Raw genomic sequence first — 17,675 nt, 5'->3', positions numbered from 1 at the left:
AAAGTCAACAAGATTGTCAAACCTTTATCCAAATTAATCAAAAGGCAGAGAGCGAACATGCAAATTAACAAGATCAGAAATGAAAAGGGGGACAAAACAACAGACACTGAGGAAATTCAGAGAATCATTAGCTCTTACTACAAAAGCTTATATGCCACAAAGTTGGAAAATGTAAAAGAAATGGACTTGTTTTTAGATAAGTACCATTTACCAAAATTAAATCAAGACCAGGTGAACAATTTAAATAAACCTATAAGTCATGAGGAAATAGAAGCTATAATAAAAAACCTCCCAACCAAAAAAAGGCCAGGACCTGATGGTTTTAATGCAGAATTTTATCAGAAATTCCAAGAAGAGCTGATATCTATTCTCCTTAATGTGTTTCACATAATAGAAACAGAAGAGTCATTGCCAAACTCTTTTTATGAAGCTACAGTCATCCTGATTTCAAAACCACACAAAGACCCAACCAAAAAAGGGAATTACAGACCAATCTCACTCATGAACATCGATGCAAAAATTCTCAATAAAATTCTGGCAAACAAAGCCGGGCGGTGGTGGCGCACGCCTTTAATCCCAGCACTCGGGAGGCAGAGGCAGGCGGATCTCTGTGAGTTCGAGACCAGCCTGGTCTACAAGAGCTAGTTCCAGGACAGGCTCCAAAGCCACAGAGAAACCCTGTCTCGAAAAACCAAAAAAAAGCCGGGCGGCGGTGGCTCACACCTTTAATCCCAGCACTCGGGAGGCAGAGGCAGGCGGATCTCTGTGAGTTCGAGGCCAGCCTGGTCTACAAGAGCTAGTTCCAGGACAGGCTCCAAAGCTACAGAGAAACCCTGTCTCGAAAAACCAAAATAAATAAATAAATAAAATAAAATAAAATAAAAATAAATAAATTTCTGTTTTGGGCCGGGCGATGGTGGCGCATGCCTTTAATCCCAGCACTCGGGAGGCAGAGGCAGGCGGATCTCTGTGAGTTCGAGACCAGCCTGGTCTACAAGAGCTAGTTCCAGGACAGGCTCCAAAGCCACAGAGAAACCCTGTCTCGAAAAACCAAAAAAAAAAAAAAAAAAAAAGAAAAACCAAAAAAAAAAAAAAAATTCTGGCAAAAAAAATCCAAGAACACATTAAAAAAATTATCCATTATGATCAAGTAGGCTTTATCCTAGAGATGCAGGGCTGGTTCAACATACGAAAATCTATCAATGTAATCCATCATATAAATAAACTGAAGGAAAAAAACCGTATCATTTCATTAGATGCAGAAAAAAGCATTTGACAAAATTCAACACCCCTTTATGATAAAGGTTTTGTAGAGGTTAGGGATACAAGGATCATACCTAAATATAATAAAAGCAATATATAGCAAGCCAACAGCTAATATCAAATTAAATGGAGAGAAACTCAAAGCCATTCCACTAAATTCAGGAACAAGACAAGGCTGTCCACTCTCACCATATCTCTTCAACACAGTTCTTGAAGTTCTAGCAATAGGAATGGAAATCAGGAGATCAAGGGGATTCAAATCAGAAAGGAAGAAGTAAAACTTTTGTTATTTGCAGATGATATGATAATGTACATTAGTGACCCCCAAACCTCTACCAAAGAACTCCTACAGCTGATAAATACCTTCAGGGAAGTGACAAGATACAAGATCAACTCAAAAAAAAAAAATCAGTAGCCCTCCTATACACAAAGGATAGAGAAGCAGAGAGGGAATTCAGAGAAACTTCACCTTTTATGGTAGCCACAAATAGCATAAAATATCTTGGTGTAACTCTAACCAAGGAAGTGAAAGATCTATTTGACAAGAACTTTAAGGCATTGAAGAAAGAAATTGAAGAGAACACCAGAAAATGGAAGGATCTCCCATGCTCTTGGATGGGTAGGATCAACATAGTAAAAATGGCAATCCTACCAAAGCAAATCTATAAGCAGTTCAGCGCAATCCCCATTAAAATCCCAACAAAATTCTTCACAGACCTTGAGAGAACAATAATCAACTTTATTTGGAAAAACAAAAAACCCAGGATAGCCAAAACAATCTTTTACAATAAAGGAACTTCTGGAGGCATTACCATCCCTGACTTCAAACTCTATTACAGAGCTACAATAATGAAAACAGCTTGGTACTGGCATAAAAACAGAGAAGTCAACCAATGGAATCGAATAGAAGACCTGGATATTAACCCACAAACCTATGAACACCTGATTTTTGACAAAAGAGCTAAAAGTATACAATGGAAGAAAGAAAGCATCTTCAACAAATGGTGCTGGCAGAACTGGTTGTCAACCTGTAGAAGAATGAAAATAGATCCATATCTATCACCATGCACAAAACTCAAGTCCAAATGGATTAAAGACCTCAATATTAATCTGACCACACTGAATCTGATAGAAGAGAAAGTGGGAAAGAGTCTACAACACATGGGAACAGGAGACCACCTGCTATGTATAACCCCTGTAGCACAGACATTAAGGGCAACATTGAATAAATGGGACCTCCTAAAACTGAGAAGCTTCTGTAAAGCAAAGGACACTGTCAATAAGACAAAAAGGCAACCTACTGATTGGGAAAAGATCTTCACCAACCCTGCAACTGACAAAGGTCTGATCTCCAAAATATATAAAGAACTCAAGAAACTAGACCTTAAAATGCTAATTAACCCAATTAAAAATGGGGTACTGATCTGAACAGAGAATTCTCAACTAAAGAAGTTCAAATGGCCAAAAGACACTTAAGGTCATGCTCAACCTCCTTAGCGATCAGGGAAATGCAAATCAAAACAACTTTTTGATACCATCTTACACCTGTCAGAATGGCTAAAATCAAAAACACCAATGATAGCCTTTGCTGGAGAGGATGTGGAGTAAGGGGAACACTCATCAATTGCTGGTGGGAATGCAAGCTTGTGCAACCACTTTGGAAATCAGTGTGGTGGTTTCTCAGGAAATTCAGGATCAACCTACTCCAGGACCCATTGATAGAACTCTTGGGAATATACCCAAGAGATGCCCTATCATATTACAAAAGCATTTGCTCAACTATGTTCATAGCAGCATTATTTGTAATAGCCAGAACCTGGAAACAACCTAGATGCCCTTTGGTGGAAGAATGGATAAAGAACAGACAGGAGGACCAATGGAACCGAATAGAAGACCCGGATATCAATCCACACATCTTCAAACACCTGATTTTTGACAAAGAAGCAAAAAATATCAAATGGAAAAAAGAAAGCATATTTAACAAATGGTGCTAGCATAACTAGATTTCAACATGTAGAAGAATGAAAATAGACCCATATCTATCACCATGCACAAAACTCAAGTCCAAATGGATCAAAAACCTCAACATAACACCAGCCACACTGAACCTAATAAAAGAGAAAGTGGGAAGTACACTTGAAAGCATTGGCACAGGAGACCACTTCCTAAATAGAACCCCAGCACAACAGACACTGAGAGAAACAATTAATAAATGGGACCTCCTGAAACTGAAAAGCTTCTGTAAAGCAAAGGACACGGTCAACAAGACAAAACGACAGCCTACAGAATGGGAAAATATCTTCACTAACCCCACATCAGACAGAGGTATGATCTCCAAAATATACAAAGAACTCAAGAAATTGGTCACCAAAAGAACACATAATCCAATTTTTTAAAAAATGGAGGGCTGGAGAGATGACTCAGAGGTTAAGAGCATTGCCTGCTCTTCCAAAGGTCCTGGGTTCAATTCCCAGCAACCACATGGTGGCTCACAATGATCTGTAATGGGGTCTGGTGCCCTCTTCTGCCCTGCAGGCATACACACAGACAGAATATTGTATACATAATAAATAAATAAATAAATATTTTGAAAAAAAGTGGAGTACACATCTAAACAGAGAACTCTCAACAGAGGAATCTAAAATAGCTGAAAGACACTTAAGGAAATGCTCAACATCCTTAGTCATCAGAGAAATGCAAATCAAAACAACTCTGAGATTCCATCTTACACCTATAAGAATGACCAAGATCAAAAACACTGATGACAACTTATGCTGGAGAGGTTGTGGGGAAAAGGAAACACTTCTGCATTGCTGGTAGGAGTGCAAGCTTGTACAGCCCCTTTGGATGTCAGTGTGGCGATTTCTCAGAAAATTAGGAAACAACCTTCCTCAAGACCCAGTAATACCACTTTTGGGTTTATATCCAAAGGATGCTCAATCATGCCACAAGGACATGTGCTCAACTATGTTCATAGCAGCTTTGTCATAGCCAGAACCTGGAAACAACCTAAATGTCCCTCGACTGAAGAATGGATAAGGAAAATGTGGTACATTTACACAATGGAGTACTACACAGCAGAAAAAATAACATTGAATTTTGCAAGAAAATGGATGGAGCTAGAAAACATTATTTCGAGTGAGGTAACCCAGACACAGAAAGACAATTATCACATGTACTCATTCATAGGTGGTTTTTAAACATGAAGCAAAGAAAACCAGCCCACAAACACAATCCCAGAGAATTTAGACAACAATGAGGACACTAAGAGAGACTTACATAGATCTAATCTACATGGGAAGTAGAAAGTAAAGACAAGATCTCCTGAGTAAATTGGGAGCATGGGGACCTTGGGGAAGGGTTGAAGGGGGAGGGGAGAAGCAGGGAGGAGAGCAGAGAAAAATGTAGAGCTCAATAAATATCAAGAAGGGAGGGGAGGGAAGGGGGAGAAGGAGGGGAGGAGATGGAAATTTTTTATAAAAAAAAATAAAGAATTAAAAAAAAATGCGTGCACCACCGCTGCCCAGCTTGCCTGCTATTCTAATTGTTCTTTCTCTGTTGGTTTTATTTGTGACTGCTCTGGAAAGGGGCGGGAGTGGGGTGTGATGGCTCACACCTATAATCTCAGCACTCAAGAACCTGAGGAAGGGGTGTCACTGTCTAGGTGGAGTTCAAGGCCAGCCTGAAAAACCCAGCCCCTGCCCCCAGTCACGTGCTGTTGGTGCCTCTCTCTGCCCCCCTCCTCCTCATCCAAATGTAGGCTAGACTGGATTGAGGGTTGTATTTACATCTCAAGCTTTTCCCCCCACCACTTCTGACTCCTCTGGCACTGCCCCTGGCAGCCACTTCCCTCAGTGAACACAGAAGAGGCAGCTCAACCCCTCTGCTGCCCTCTCCCCAGTCAGAGTCCGAATGCAATGCCCCTGTCAGCAAAGTGAAATCAGGGGCCTGCACATAGCAGCAAGCTCTTCACTAGACCCTCAGCTCCTTGTTGCTTGTTTATGTGTGTGAAGGTCAGAGGACAGCGTTCAATGTTAATTCCCTTCTTCTACTATGCGCACTCCAGGAATCAAACTCAGGTCCTCAAGTTTGGAGGCAAAGCCACCTTTATCTGCTGAGCCATCTTGTTGACCCAGCATGCTTACCGAATATTAAGCCAGAGCTTTACAGGCATTCTGCCACAAAACTGTACGTTAGCCCTGAATTCTTGGGGTGCAATAAAGAAACAGAAATAGCCCCTCTCTGGGGGAAAGCGGAAAAGGTTACTCCAAACTACCAAGGCTGTCTTTTGGGAATTCAGAGAGAGGTGACAGAGAAACAAATCTTCAGGGTTGTGAGGGACTGGGTATGTGAGGGAAAGGGAACCTGTGAGCTGGCTTGGGGGGGGGGGGGCTTGAAGTGAATAAAAAGTTCTGTGAGTAGGCACTCAGGCCTGGAAGCCAGCATGGACCACGGGCATATATTAATGCAAGAGCATAAGTCTCTTTTGCTAGAGACAAGAAAAAAAAAATGACTCCTTTTGGAAAGTGGGAAATAACTTCCCAAGTCTCTGAGGAATACTGACTTTTGTCCAGTCACCAGAATTTGGGAGTGGGAGTGTCTCAGGCCTGACAGTCTGCTCTGTGACTGGTTTCCTGCTCTCATCTAAATCAGTTTCTGAACAGCAATGCCATATTTTCATTTTGCATTAGACCCTGTAAATTATCTATCTGATCGTAATGAGGGCTATAGGCTGTAACATCTATATGGGGCCCTTTCTTTTTTTTGGGGGGGGGGTTGAGACAGGGTTTCTCTGTGGCTTTGGAGCCTGTCCTGGAACTAGCTCTTGTAGACCAGCCTGGTCTCGAACTCACAGAGATCCGCCTGCCTCTGCCTCCCGAGTGCTGGGATTAAAGGTGTGCGCCACCACCGCCCGGCCATGGGGCCCTTTCTTGAGGATGGGATGGCTAGACTCCAGTGGGGCAGTTTCAAGAGAGGAAGACACAGACAGAAGCAGTCCCCCCCCTTATGACCAAGCATGACATCACCACCGCAGGACAAGGGGTGGGGGCAGGAGACACTGTCAACAGACTTTGGAAGGTGAAGTTTGTCACATCCAGTTAAAGGGAGGTCACTTGCCACTCACCTGAAGACGGAGCCCAGGGGCTCCGTTCTGCTATCTTGCAGGTGCTTGAGCCTTTGAGCCCTCCTGGGGAAGCGGCCAAGGCAGAGTTGGGCACTGCACTTGACCTTTGTGGCTACTCACAGGTTCCCCTGCTTGAGGTGACTCCAGTACTCATAGAATGGTCACTTGATCTGGGCCCCAGGACAGGAGCCCGACCTGTTCTCTCGCCTGGTGGTCTGCATTCTGCTAGGGAGACAGAGACTCCTGACATTTGTTTCTCCTGCCGGCAGTGCGCAGCTCAGCTTGACTGGCACTGTGTCCTCTTTCATTTTTCCCTGGGGCACGTTGTAGTCTTTCTCATTAACTTCCTCTCAACTCCCAGCAAGGTCCCTAGAGCCTGAGCTCTGCTAATTCTCCTGTAATCCTTTGGCAAGCCAAGAAGCTAATTAAACTGTGAGCTTGTGTGTTCACGCTCTCTGGCAATCATGGAGTCTCTCTTCTAATTCCTGCGGTCGCTTCCCCCTTTTCTTGCACAATGCAAATTCATTTAGACACATCCACCATTTTATCCTTGATAGGTTTTCTTCGCTCCTCTGTCCCCATCTCTGTGTTCTCATTTGCAGCTCCCTCCCCCGCTGCTGTCTGTGCCTCCTCCACTCTTGCTCAGAGTCTTACTTTAACTGGGTCTCACCCCTGATGTCCCCAGCTCCATCTCCACTCACCAAGGCACCCTTGTCATGGTGTGGAAATGGCTTCCCTCATGACACCTTCCCAGATGTTCCACCACAGCTGGAAATCCTCCCGCCTTGAGGGCCCACAGCACTTTGTGACTCTGTTCTGCACTGAGCTCTTCTTGTCCACACCTTATGGTCCCACGGAAGCAATGGGTGGTGAGCCCCTCTAGGGGATGAACGACCCTTTCGCAGGGGCCGCCTAAGACCATTGGAAAACACAGAAGTTGACATTATGATTCAAAACAGTAAGTAGCAAGATCACAGTGATGAAGTAACAATAAAAATAATTTTATGGTTAGGGGGTCACCACAACATGAGGAACTGTATTGAGGGGTCACAGCAGTAGCGAGGTTGAGAGCCACCACACTAAAGTGTTGTCTCCTTGAGGCAAGCTCTAGGGCTTGCTCATCTCAGCTTCTTCCTGGGTACTCACCTAGCAATGTGTTCAGAACACTTCACTGTTAAAGTGACCACTGTCCTTCATGCCCATGTTCCAGGAAGGAAAGAAAAGGAAGAGGGCAAACAGAGGGGACCTGGCTGCTGTCCCTTTAAAGTCAGTCCCTTTAAGAGCACTCTCTGTAAGCCAGTGCAATGGCTCCATAGGTCAGTGCTCTTGCCAGGAAGCCTGATGAGAGCTTGAGTCTGATATCTAGAATCACAAAATGAAAAGGAGAGGACCAACTCCTTCAAGTTCTACTCTGCCCTCCACATTTGCACCAGGTTATGTGTGTGAGAGCTTATACGTGCATATGCACGCACGCGCACACACACACATCAAATGTAAAAAAATAAAATAAAATAAACAAAATAAATAGCTAAAAGCACTTTCTGAGCACTGGGCATAGACGCCCAGCACTTGGAGATGAAGGCAGAACAGCCAGGAGTTCATGATCATCAATTACGTGGAGTCTGAGGCTAGCCCTGGCTACTGACGATTCCATATCAAAAAGGGAAATGAGAAAGTAAGTGTCTTAGTTTGGGTTGATAGTGCCGTGAGGAAACACCATGACCAAAATCAAGCTGGGGACGGGGGAGCCCACCATCCAGCTCTCAAATAAATCACACATGGAAGCTTATCCTTAGTTAGGAATGCCCAGCCTTAGCTTGGCTTGTTTCTTGCCAGCTTTTCTTATCTTGAATTATCCCAACTGCCTTTTGCCCTGGGCTTTTATCTTTCTCTATTTCTGTATATCTTGTCTTACTGGCTGAGTGACTGGCCCCCGATGTCCTCCTCTCCTTGTTCTCTGGTTGCTCTTTCTTCTCTCTCTGCCCAGATTTCTCCTTCTATTTATACTCTCTACCTGCCAGCCCCGTCCTATCCTTGCTCCTGGTCTCAGAATTGGCCATTCATCTCTTTATTAGACCATCAGGCATTTTGGACAGGCACAGCAACACAGCTTCCCAGAGTTAAACACAGCATAAACAAAAGTCACACACCTGAAAGAAATAATACACAACAGAAATCACATTCAGAAGGGCGACCTTACTCCCCTGTTGAAGGGTCCAATGTCAAGGGACACAGCTGTCACAGCTCAGCTCCTGGTCTTGCCCAGCCCTCCTGTGCATGCATTTGTGTGGCTACCAGACCTGCGCCCTCCTCACTGGCGCCCAAGGACGGTCTACTTCTTCATTTCCCAGGACCCGGGAGGATCCTGAAGCCACGGCCTTCACTGTCCTGGACTGGCCTCCACAAAAACACCTCTTGCCAGGATAGAGGTGTGGGAATTTAGAAATATTAGTAAAGAACATGGAGACGTGTGAGAAATAAAAGAACAGAAACCACAGAATAGTATCTAGAATACTGAAATCTGCCTGCATTTATTTTTCCTTACAGATGGGGTGGGGGAGAATTAACAAAAGACTTTAACATGATTTAACACTTTGAGACATCAAATCATTAGTATTCTGTTGTTTAGGCAGGGAAGCTGTCCTAAACCACCATCCTGAAGGCAGTCACTCCCCAGGTGACCTCATAGAGTTCCTTTAGGAAAGCTCCTAAGGTCAAGGTTCTCTACAGAGGGTCTGTCAGTGTGAGAGGAGCAGATGCTGACCCCAGCCCCAAGGCCTTTCTGGACTCCTGCTACCTAGGTACAGAGCCAGGGGATGTCCATGCCGCGTACAGGGACCTTCTATCGCCCTTCTCAACTCTTTTCCAGAAAAACAGTCCACCGCAAGGACCCTGTTCCTTCTTTGTCCTTTGTCTTTCCTCCAGCCTTGTTTGCACGCGGGAGCATTTTCTGACTGAGGAAAGAAAAGTGGGGCATTTTCATCTTTCTTACTAAGGACATTGACCCATTTACCCTTCTCTTCCCTCAGACCTTCCCCAAGGCCACTCAGCCTGGACATCTGTCTCACACAAAACCTCACCCATTTCTGTCCTTGCAGCCCAGTCCGTGTCTTGTTCGCGTCCTTTCTCCCCATACATACAAGCTGGAAAGCTGGTCTGTAGGATGCCCTGAGGCACCCCTAGTGTGGCCTCTGCAGTGGGCTCGGTTTCCCCATCTGCTAACTTGGATAAATAACGCCCGCTCTCTGAACCCTGAAGATAAAGCTCTAAGTCCCCGAGTGAGGAAGGGTCCGCGCTCGGCGCAGGCTCGTTGCCGTGCCCCAGGCCCCGCTGCTCGGCGGGCGCCCCTCCCTCGTCCTCCTTCCTCCGCTCTCTCCTCCGCCTCCCCTGTTCCCCGCCCTTGCGCTCCTCGGCTTCAGCTTCTGCTGTCCTTCCCATCGCTCACGCCTCCCTGTGCCAGGGTAGCCACTCGCTGCCGCCCGAGACCCCGCCACTCCCGCAGGCCCGGCCAAGCCGCAGCGCAGGCGACCAGCACGCGTCCCGGCGTCCTCGCGGAGCGGGATCGCCAGCTCCGACCGAAGCCGACCCAGGTGAGGGCAGCCCGGAGGAGGCGGGGGCGTAGGCTTCTCCTCTATGTGAGCGGGGGCGGCGGGAGGCGCGAGGGACCGGGTCCCTTTTCCTGGAAAGGAGGATCTGGGCGCTTTTTCATTAAAGAGGCTCAAGGGCTTTTACTCCAAAGGGAGGGATGGAGGGCAGGTCTCACGGAAAAGGGGGCATTGGCTACTTCTGTAAAAGCGGGGCTCACCTTAAAAGGATGCGGGACTTTCAAGGAAGCTAGAAGGGAGGGGGTTCTGGCGGGGCTGGAGACACTAGGAGCAAGGTGCTGGGGCTTGAAGATGCCCTCAGCCTGACATCGCTGCACCTTCCCCATTGGTTCCAGGACTCTGGGTTTACCCAGCTCCCTGTCCCAGTTTTTCTCTTTGAAGGTGACTATTTTGAGCTTTACCTGGACAGAGCTTTGTGCAGCCATTTCCTTCGCTGGAGCTTCAACACCCACCTGACACCTTCCCATCCCCCTCTGACCTGCTGGGGAAAAGGATTGTCAAAGGGAGGGATCCAGGGTCCAGGGACACGTGCAGTCGAGTATGGCACTGATGGATCTCCCAGACTTGGCAGGAGGGAGCTTCTAGAGCAGACGGCTAGGAAAGCCGCAGGGCCGAGGGGTGGGGGCACTCCCACACTCCCACCTTCCAGGAGACAAAACAGAGGGTCTTGCTTTTGTTTGCTTGCTTGCTAGGCTTCCTCCTTCACTGGAGATTCCAGCACTCATTCCTTGTCTCTTATGGTTTTGCGAAAGGGGTCAGAGGCAGGAAATGCATCGGCTGGAGAGATGCCTTTGTGTAAGAGCTAGTAGGGAAAAGCACCGAATATGAAATTAAAACCCTCTGTTTAAAACTTAGTGTTCCGTGGATGACCTTGAGCCAAAACCCGTACCCCTTGTTTAAGCACCGGCCTTCTCATCCATAAGATGGGAGAGGACTCATCTATAATGTCTAAAACAGCTCTTTGTAAAAAGGGATAGCTTAGACACTTGGCAGGCGTAGGTCTCACCACTCCTTCCTTCCTCACCAAGCAACCCATAGGACATCTCTGAGAATCAGAAAAGTACCCCCTGGAAGGAGGCAGTGGACCCTGGACCTGAGGTCTTTGTTGTGAGAGTTAAAGCTGCATTTACTCCAGCAGCTAGGCAAGCGGAATGCAGCGTAGTCCGAGTCCTCAGCCGAACAGGCTTCTCAGCAGAGATGCAAGGCTACACACGCTCCCACGTACTTCCCAGAAAAGCTATGTCTCGGGCTGTCTCTAGCCTCCACTTTGGAACCTTTGAGTGTTCAAGCTTCAAAACCTCTGCCCTACTTCAGAGCATGATGGAACCCCACCAACAGCAGACGCCAGGAACTGGGAAATGCCTCCACCAAGCATTTACTGAGACTCTAACGCCTTATGTCAAGAACTTGATCAGGTCACTTTTCCCAGGGGTAGAAAAAGAAGTGTCTGGACACCTGGGTAGGTCTGTCCCTATACAGACCTTGTTCACAATTGTTGTCTGGGTATGTTACCACAAGCTTGTGTGAGGTCCTCCATCATGCCGTTTATACGGATGAAGTTTTACTCAGAGAGTTAAAAAAAATTGCCTAAGGTGACTGGGGTATGACTCAGTGTTAGAGCGCTGTGGCTTATCCCCCAAGACTGGTATTCAGATCCAAGTGTCTGTCCACTCCATTCCACCAAATGAAGCTGATGACTTCACCATCCTGCCAAAACCCTGCCAGGATTTTTATTTTGTTCTCCGTTGCCTCAGCAGCCATGGTGTCCTCCTTCCCCCAGGAGCCAGCCTCCAAGCATAAAAGCACAGAGGTAGTTTTAGCCCTTGAAGATTAAACACAAGTTTGACTATGGGTGTTCTGTTTGCATGTATGTTTGTGTACCACATGTATGCCAGCTGCCAATGGAGGCCAAAAGAGGGCATCAGATCTAGAGTTACAGGTGGCTGTGAGGTGCCATGTGGTGCTGGGAACGGTAGCTAACACTCTTAACTGCTGAGCCATCTCTCCAGTCCCTTATTACCTCATTCTGTTTTCCTAGGGCCAGACCTTCTCAGTGCAGGAAGGACCCAAGGAGAGTCCAGAGATCCTGTGGGACTCTTGAGTAGGTCAGAGGTCAGGAAGGGGTGAGAGAGCTGCTCTCTCCATTCTTTCCCAGGTAAGATGGTGGAAACTGATACAAAGAACCAGTGTTTATTGTGAAGGGTAGGCCGAGGACCAGAGAAAAACCACAGGGAAATGCAGTGGAACTGCAAGTGCTGGTTACTGGAAACTCAGACCTCCTTAACACCCAGAGGACGAGGAGAGGACAGGGCTGTATGCCGCATTAACCAGAACATGTCAACATGTCTGTGGCTTGTGCACCAGGTCCTATTGGCAAAAGGATTCTCAAGCTTAAAAAAAAAAAAAGTTTGGAGAAGTCCTGGCCTAATCCAGTGATTCTGAATATGTGAACTCTAGGTCAGCTAATCAGACTGCTAAAGATGCTACTGGACTTGCAACGAGTATGGTGCTCTAACAAGCCCTCCAGCTGACACTGAAGCACCCTAAGTGAAGGGTCAAGAGCAAGGCTAGGAAGAGAAATTAGAGGTGGAGGCAGGCACAGTCCAACCCTTCTCCCCTGCTCGGGTCTTCTCTCCCCTCCCAGGTGCTATGCTGCTGCTCCTGCTGGGTTTGCTAAGCCCGGCGGCCTGCTGGGCACTGGGCCCGGCTAGCCCTGGCTCCCCAGAGCTGCGGTCAGCCTTCTCGGCAGCGCGCACCACCCCGCTGGAGGGCACGTCGGAAATGGCGGTGACCTTCGACAGGTGTACGTGAACATCGGGGGGCCGACTTCGATGCGGGCCACCGGGCGGTTATCCGCTGCCGCGTGCCCGGCGCCTACTTCTTCTCCTTCACGGCCGGCAAGGCCCCGCACAAGAGCTTGTCGGTGATGCTGGTGCGCAACCGCGACGAGGTGCAGGCGCTGGCTTTCGACGAGCAGCGGCGGCCGGGCGCGCGGCGCGCTGCCAGCCAGAGCGCCATGCTGCAGCTCGACTACGGCGACACGGTGTGGCTGCGGCTGCACGGCGCTCCGCAGTACGCGCTGGGCGCTCCCGGCGCCACCTTCAGCGGCTACCTGGTGTACGCCGACGCCGACGCCGACGCGCCTGCGCGCGGGGCTGCGCCCCCGGACCCGCGCTCCGCCTTCTCGGCGGCGCGCACGCGCAGCCTGGTGGGCTCGGACGCTGGCCCCGGGCCGCGCCACCGGCCGCTGGCCTTCGACACCGAGCTGGTCAACATAGGCGGCGACTTCGACGCGGCGGCCGGCGTGTTCCGCTGCCGCCTGCCCGGCGCCTACTTCTTCTCCTTCACGCTGGGCAAGCTACCGCGCAAGACGCTGTCGGTGAAGCTGATGAAGAACCGCGACGAGGTGCAGGCTATGATTTACGACGACGGCGCCTCGAGGCGCCGCGAGATGCAGAGCCAGAGCGTGATGTTGCCGCTGCGGCGCGGCGACGCCGTCTGGCTGCTCAGCCACGACCATGATGGCTATGGCGCCTACAGCAACCACGGCAAGTACATCACCTTCTCAGGCTTTCTGGTGTACCCAGACCTCGCTGCCGCCGGCCCGCCGGCCCTCAAGCCCCCCGAGCTCTGAGCCTCAGCTTGGAGGAACCCGGGAAGGCCGTGGGGTGTGCATGCCGAGCCGGGACCGCAGCCCGAACGCCTCACCGGCCCGAGCATAACAACCTGCTCAACGCGCCTCGACTCTGCCAATAAATGGGCCTGCCTCTGTCAGCCCAGGGCCCTGCCCTGTGTCTTGACTGTGATGCTTTTCCCTCCCCTTCTCCCCGGGACAGACTGCACTACCCTGACTAGGACAACCCATAAGGCCTAGATGGAGGTCAGGCTTTGTGAGAATGACCAGAACTTGAAGCATATTCTCCTAAATTCAAGTAGACCTCACCTTCATGTCTGTGTCTAGTGCATCCCTCCGTCTGACTTCTCACTGACCAATGACATTCTTCTTCAGGCCCAAACTCTGCCTCTCTGTAACAGGGAATGGCCCACCACTCTGACCCAGTAGGAACACAGGATTCAAGGAAACAGCATGTTCCTTCCAGTAGGGCATGGGACTGAGATAAGGGCTGATACCTGCTTGCCCTGCCTCCTGCCCTCTCAGCTGAATGATATGGTCAAAACGTGTTAGAGTAAGTTTTCATAGATACAAAAATGAGACGGGCCCTGGAAGGCCAGAACAGAGCTTCACAGAATACACATACCCTACACTGCCTGAACCAGTCTCTGCGAGGGCCTTCTCGCAGCTTTGCTCCTTACTCTAAGATGTTATATGTGAGGCTTGAGATGAAACAAAAGAAAACTTTTTCTTCCTCTCCACAGAGGTAATGTTCCCCTAACTTTTCCCTTGACTCCTTCTGTAAATTAGAGCCATCGAAGACCAATCTATGCTCCCAGTCCACATGGGGACTTTGCAGTCTCAGAGACCGTAGATTCTTGGTTAGCTTTGAAATGAGTGTAAGACTGGGTGACAAGCATTCCGTATTTCACAGCACTACCAGGATAGGAGTTAGAGGATCTGACATGAACTTATTTAGGGGTTGCTTTGCTTTTAGCATGTATTAAATACACTTTCTACCCTGACCTCTGACATACATACATGTAACCACTGTCTGCCAGTCTTGCTCTTTGCATTGTGCTTATGCCTAAACCCAGGCCTTAGCTGAGTCTATGAAGTAAAATAGAATAGGAATAAGCATGGGTGGTCAGGATCCAGGGGCTAGTGAGGCTGAAATCTTAATAGGAAGACACGGGAACCCGCTGGAGGAGAAGAGGAAATGCCAAGTGAAAGGAAGGGTGAAAGGGAAGGGTCAGGATCCCAGTGAAGGGAGACGGCTCTGGGGACAGAAACCCTTCACGGGTCCCAAAGTGTTTCTGTGCCAGGAGGACAAAGACCTCCCTCTTCAGCCTCACTAGCCCCGTGGAGCTGATAGACACATAATGGGACTATAAGAAGCAGATGCTAAGAAAAAAATAACGACAACTTGAATTTTGCAGAATGATGGAGCTAAAAAACATTATTTTGAATGAGGTAACCCAGACACAGAAAAACAATTATCACATGTACTCACTCATAGGTGGTTTTTAAACATAAAGAAAACCAGCCTACAAACCACAATCCCAGAGAATTTAGACAACTATGCGGACACTGACAGACTTACATAGATCTAATCTACATGGGAAGTAGAAAGTAGAAAAAGACAAGATTTCCTGAGTAAATTGGGAGCATGGGGACCTTGGGGGAGGGTTGAAGGGTGAGGGAGAGTCAGGGAGGGGAGCAGAGAAAAATGTAGAGCTCAATAAATATCAATAAAAATGTATTTAAAAAAAGAAGCAGATGCTAAGAGGAGCCCTTCCTGAAGATGCTGGAGTTGCTGTAACTATGGCTGAGCACCCTCCACATCACTGGGCTCATGTTGCTGGGGGAGGAGCCTGAGTTGATGACCTGGATGTGTGGATCCTGTACAGTTGTCCCATGATGTCCGGTTCCAGCCCTGCCCCCCAGAACTGCATGGGGAGCTATTTTAGGGGTGGGGCTGACCTTAGTGTCAGGTATGGGAGCAACAGTGGGCAAGGAGTTGGGAAGACCCATGCTGGTTGGTCCCCACCACAGGCAGGTCTACCCTTAGTCCCCTTCCAAACCCTGAACTTAGGATGCCTGGACCCTACAACTCCATGATCCAGGCTAAGAAGAATGACCTCAAGCATCACTTCTGGCCCCCTGACTCCTGCAGGCCACCTCCCATGACAGTGCTGCCCACAGACAGTCCTAAGACAGTAAAGAGGAATCAGATCCCTGCTGTCCATCACTCTGAACACCTGGCCTCCCAGAAAACTTTTGTTGCCCAGGAGGCATCTTTAACAAAAAAGTGTGTGGGTACCATCTCATGTCCCCTCCCCTATTCCAAATGCACATAAATGCATGCTGATGGTCACCCTCCAAGGCTTGAGTCTTATCCCAGTGCCTACCAATCTGACTCCCATCTTGGCAAAAGTTCAACATGCACCCTGATAGAGTCCCAGAACAACAGTAAGCACTGAAACTGATCTCCATAGGATTTCCACACCATCAGCCACTATAGCACTTCCCAGGCCCACAGGTCCTCCTCTGCCATGTGAGGCTCAGAGCCACCCACCCTGAAGCCCTTGGACCTGCATGATTCTGGACTAGTCACCCAGGGGAGACCAGTGACTGCCACTGCACACAGCAGGAACTGTAATGCCCCAGCCATGTCTGCTAACTCTGTCCTCCCAGAAGCATTTTGCTCCTTCACCCAACTTTCCACGACAGGATGCTACTTCATTCCTTTATGTGTCAGTCTTCAGTGCTGTGTAGGGAAGGGCTGGCTATGGCCTCATTCACCCCTTCAAAATGGGGCCTCTTCAGTTTCGGCAGTAGCAGCATATTCTTGCCCAGATGGATGGGCTGTTCAGTTAATAAGAGATCCAGCTTGACCCTACCAAGGGATACATCTCAAGCAGCAATGCTATCTTACTATCTGTTCTCACACTGAAAACATCTTGCTAGAGGCCAGCTAGGACACTTAGTCCAACCTGACACCCAGTTCAGCGCAGCCTCCAGGGCTCCTCAGCTGCCAAAAACATCAGCTGCAAGTCCAGTTCTCCAGCTACATAGCAGACAGACACAGAGCCAACAAACCAGCTTTAGAGTCGCTGGGGGAGGTAGCATTGTCTTGGGAGGCAGAGATAGATGAACCTGTCGCCCCCAAGTGCTATTACCACAGCTCTGACAACGCTACTGACGACTTTCTAGTTCTAGTCCAGAAACTTGGTAGATTCCTTTAGCTTAAGAGTAAATAGCTCCTACACTTGGCTCATAGAACCCTGTGGATGGCATAAGAGTAAACAGCTCTTCCATCCTACACCTGAAAGAATGACCAAGATCAAAAAACACTCATGACAACTTATGCTGGAGAGGTTGTAGAGAAAGGGGAACACTTCTGCACTGCTGGTGGGAATGCAAGCTGGTACAACCCCTTTGGATGTCAGTGTGGCGATTTCTCAGGAAATTAGGAAACAACCTTCCTCAAGACACAGTAATACCACTTTTGGATATATATCTAAAGGATGCTTAATCGTGCCACAAGGACATGTGCTCAACTATGTTCATAGCAGCTTTGTTTGTCATAGCCAGAACCTGGAAACAACTTAAATGCCCCTCGACCAAAGAATAGATAAGGAAAATGCAGTACATTTACACAGCAGAAAAAATAACATCTTGAATTTTACAGGAAAATGGATAGAGCTAGAAAACATTATTTTGAGTGAGGTAACCCAGACACAGAAAGACAATTATCACATGTACTCACTCATAGGTGGTTTTTAAACATAAAGCAAAAAAACCCAGCCTACAAACCACAATCCCAGAGAATTTAGACAACAATGCGGACACTAAGAGAGACATACATGGATCTAATCTGCATGGGAAGTAGAAAGTGGAAAGAAACAAGATTTCCTGAGTAAATTGGGAGCATGGGGACCTTGAGGGGAGGCTTGACGGGGGGGGGGGGGGGGGGGGGAGGCAGGGAGGGGAGCAGAGAAAAATGTAGAGCTCAGTAAAAATCAATTTAAAAAAAGTAAATATCCCCTGCACTTGGGTCACAGAG

At 48.2% G+C, this 17,675-nt stretch overlaps 2 protein-coding genes across 2 annotated transcripts; one reads left to right on the top strand and one right to left on the bottom strand.

Annotated features, from left to right (window-relative positions):
* The first annotated feature begins 12,544 nt into the window (after window positions 1–12,544).
* Window positions 12,545–13,780, top strand: C1qtnf4 (C1q and TNF related 4). The gene is given in 3 exon segments (XM_038331601.1): window positions 12,545–12,790; window positions 12,793–12,815; window positions 12,818–13,780. Coding segments are annotated over 3 exon segments (981 nt in total). The 5' UTR covers window positions 12,545–12,642; the 3' UTR covers window positions 13,628–13,780.
* Window positions 13,781–14,858: 1,078 nt separating this feature from the next.
* Fam180b (family with sequence similarity 180 member B) lies at window positions 14,859–15,576 on the bottom strand. The gene is given in 4 exon segments (XM_038331422.1): window positions 14,859–14,908; window positions 14,911–14,974; window positions 15,390–15,510; window positions 15,512–15,576. Coding segments are annotated over 4 exon segments (285 nt in total). The 5' UTR covers window positions 15,562–15,576.
* Window positions 15,577–17,675: the final 2,099 nt, after the last annotated feature.

Source organism: Arvicola amphibius, chromosome 5, assembly GCF_903992535.2.
Source record: "Arvicola amphibius chromosome 5, mArvAmp1.2, whole genome shotgun sequence".
Taxonomy (NCBI): Eukaryota; Metazoa; Chordata; class Mammalia; order Rodentia; family Cricetidae; genus Arvicola; species Arvicola amphibius.
Note: the sequence above shows the minus strand (reverse complement) of the source record. Positions and strands in the feature narration are given on the sequence as shown.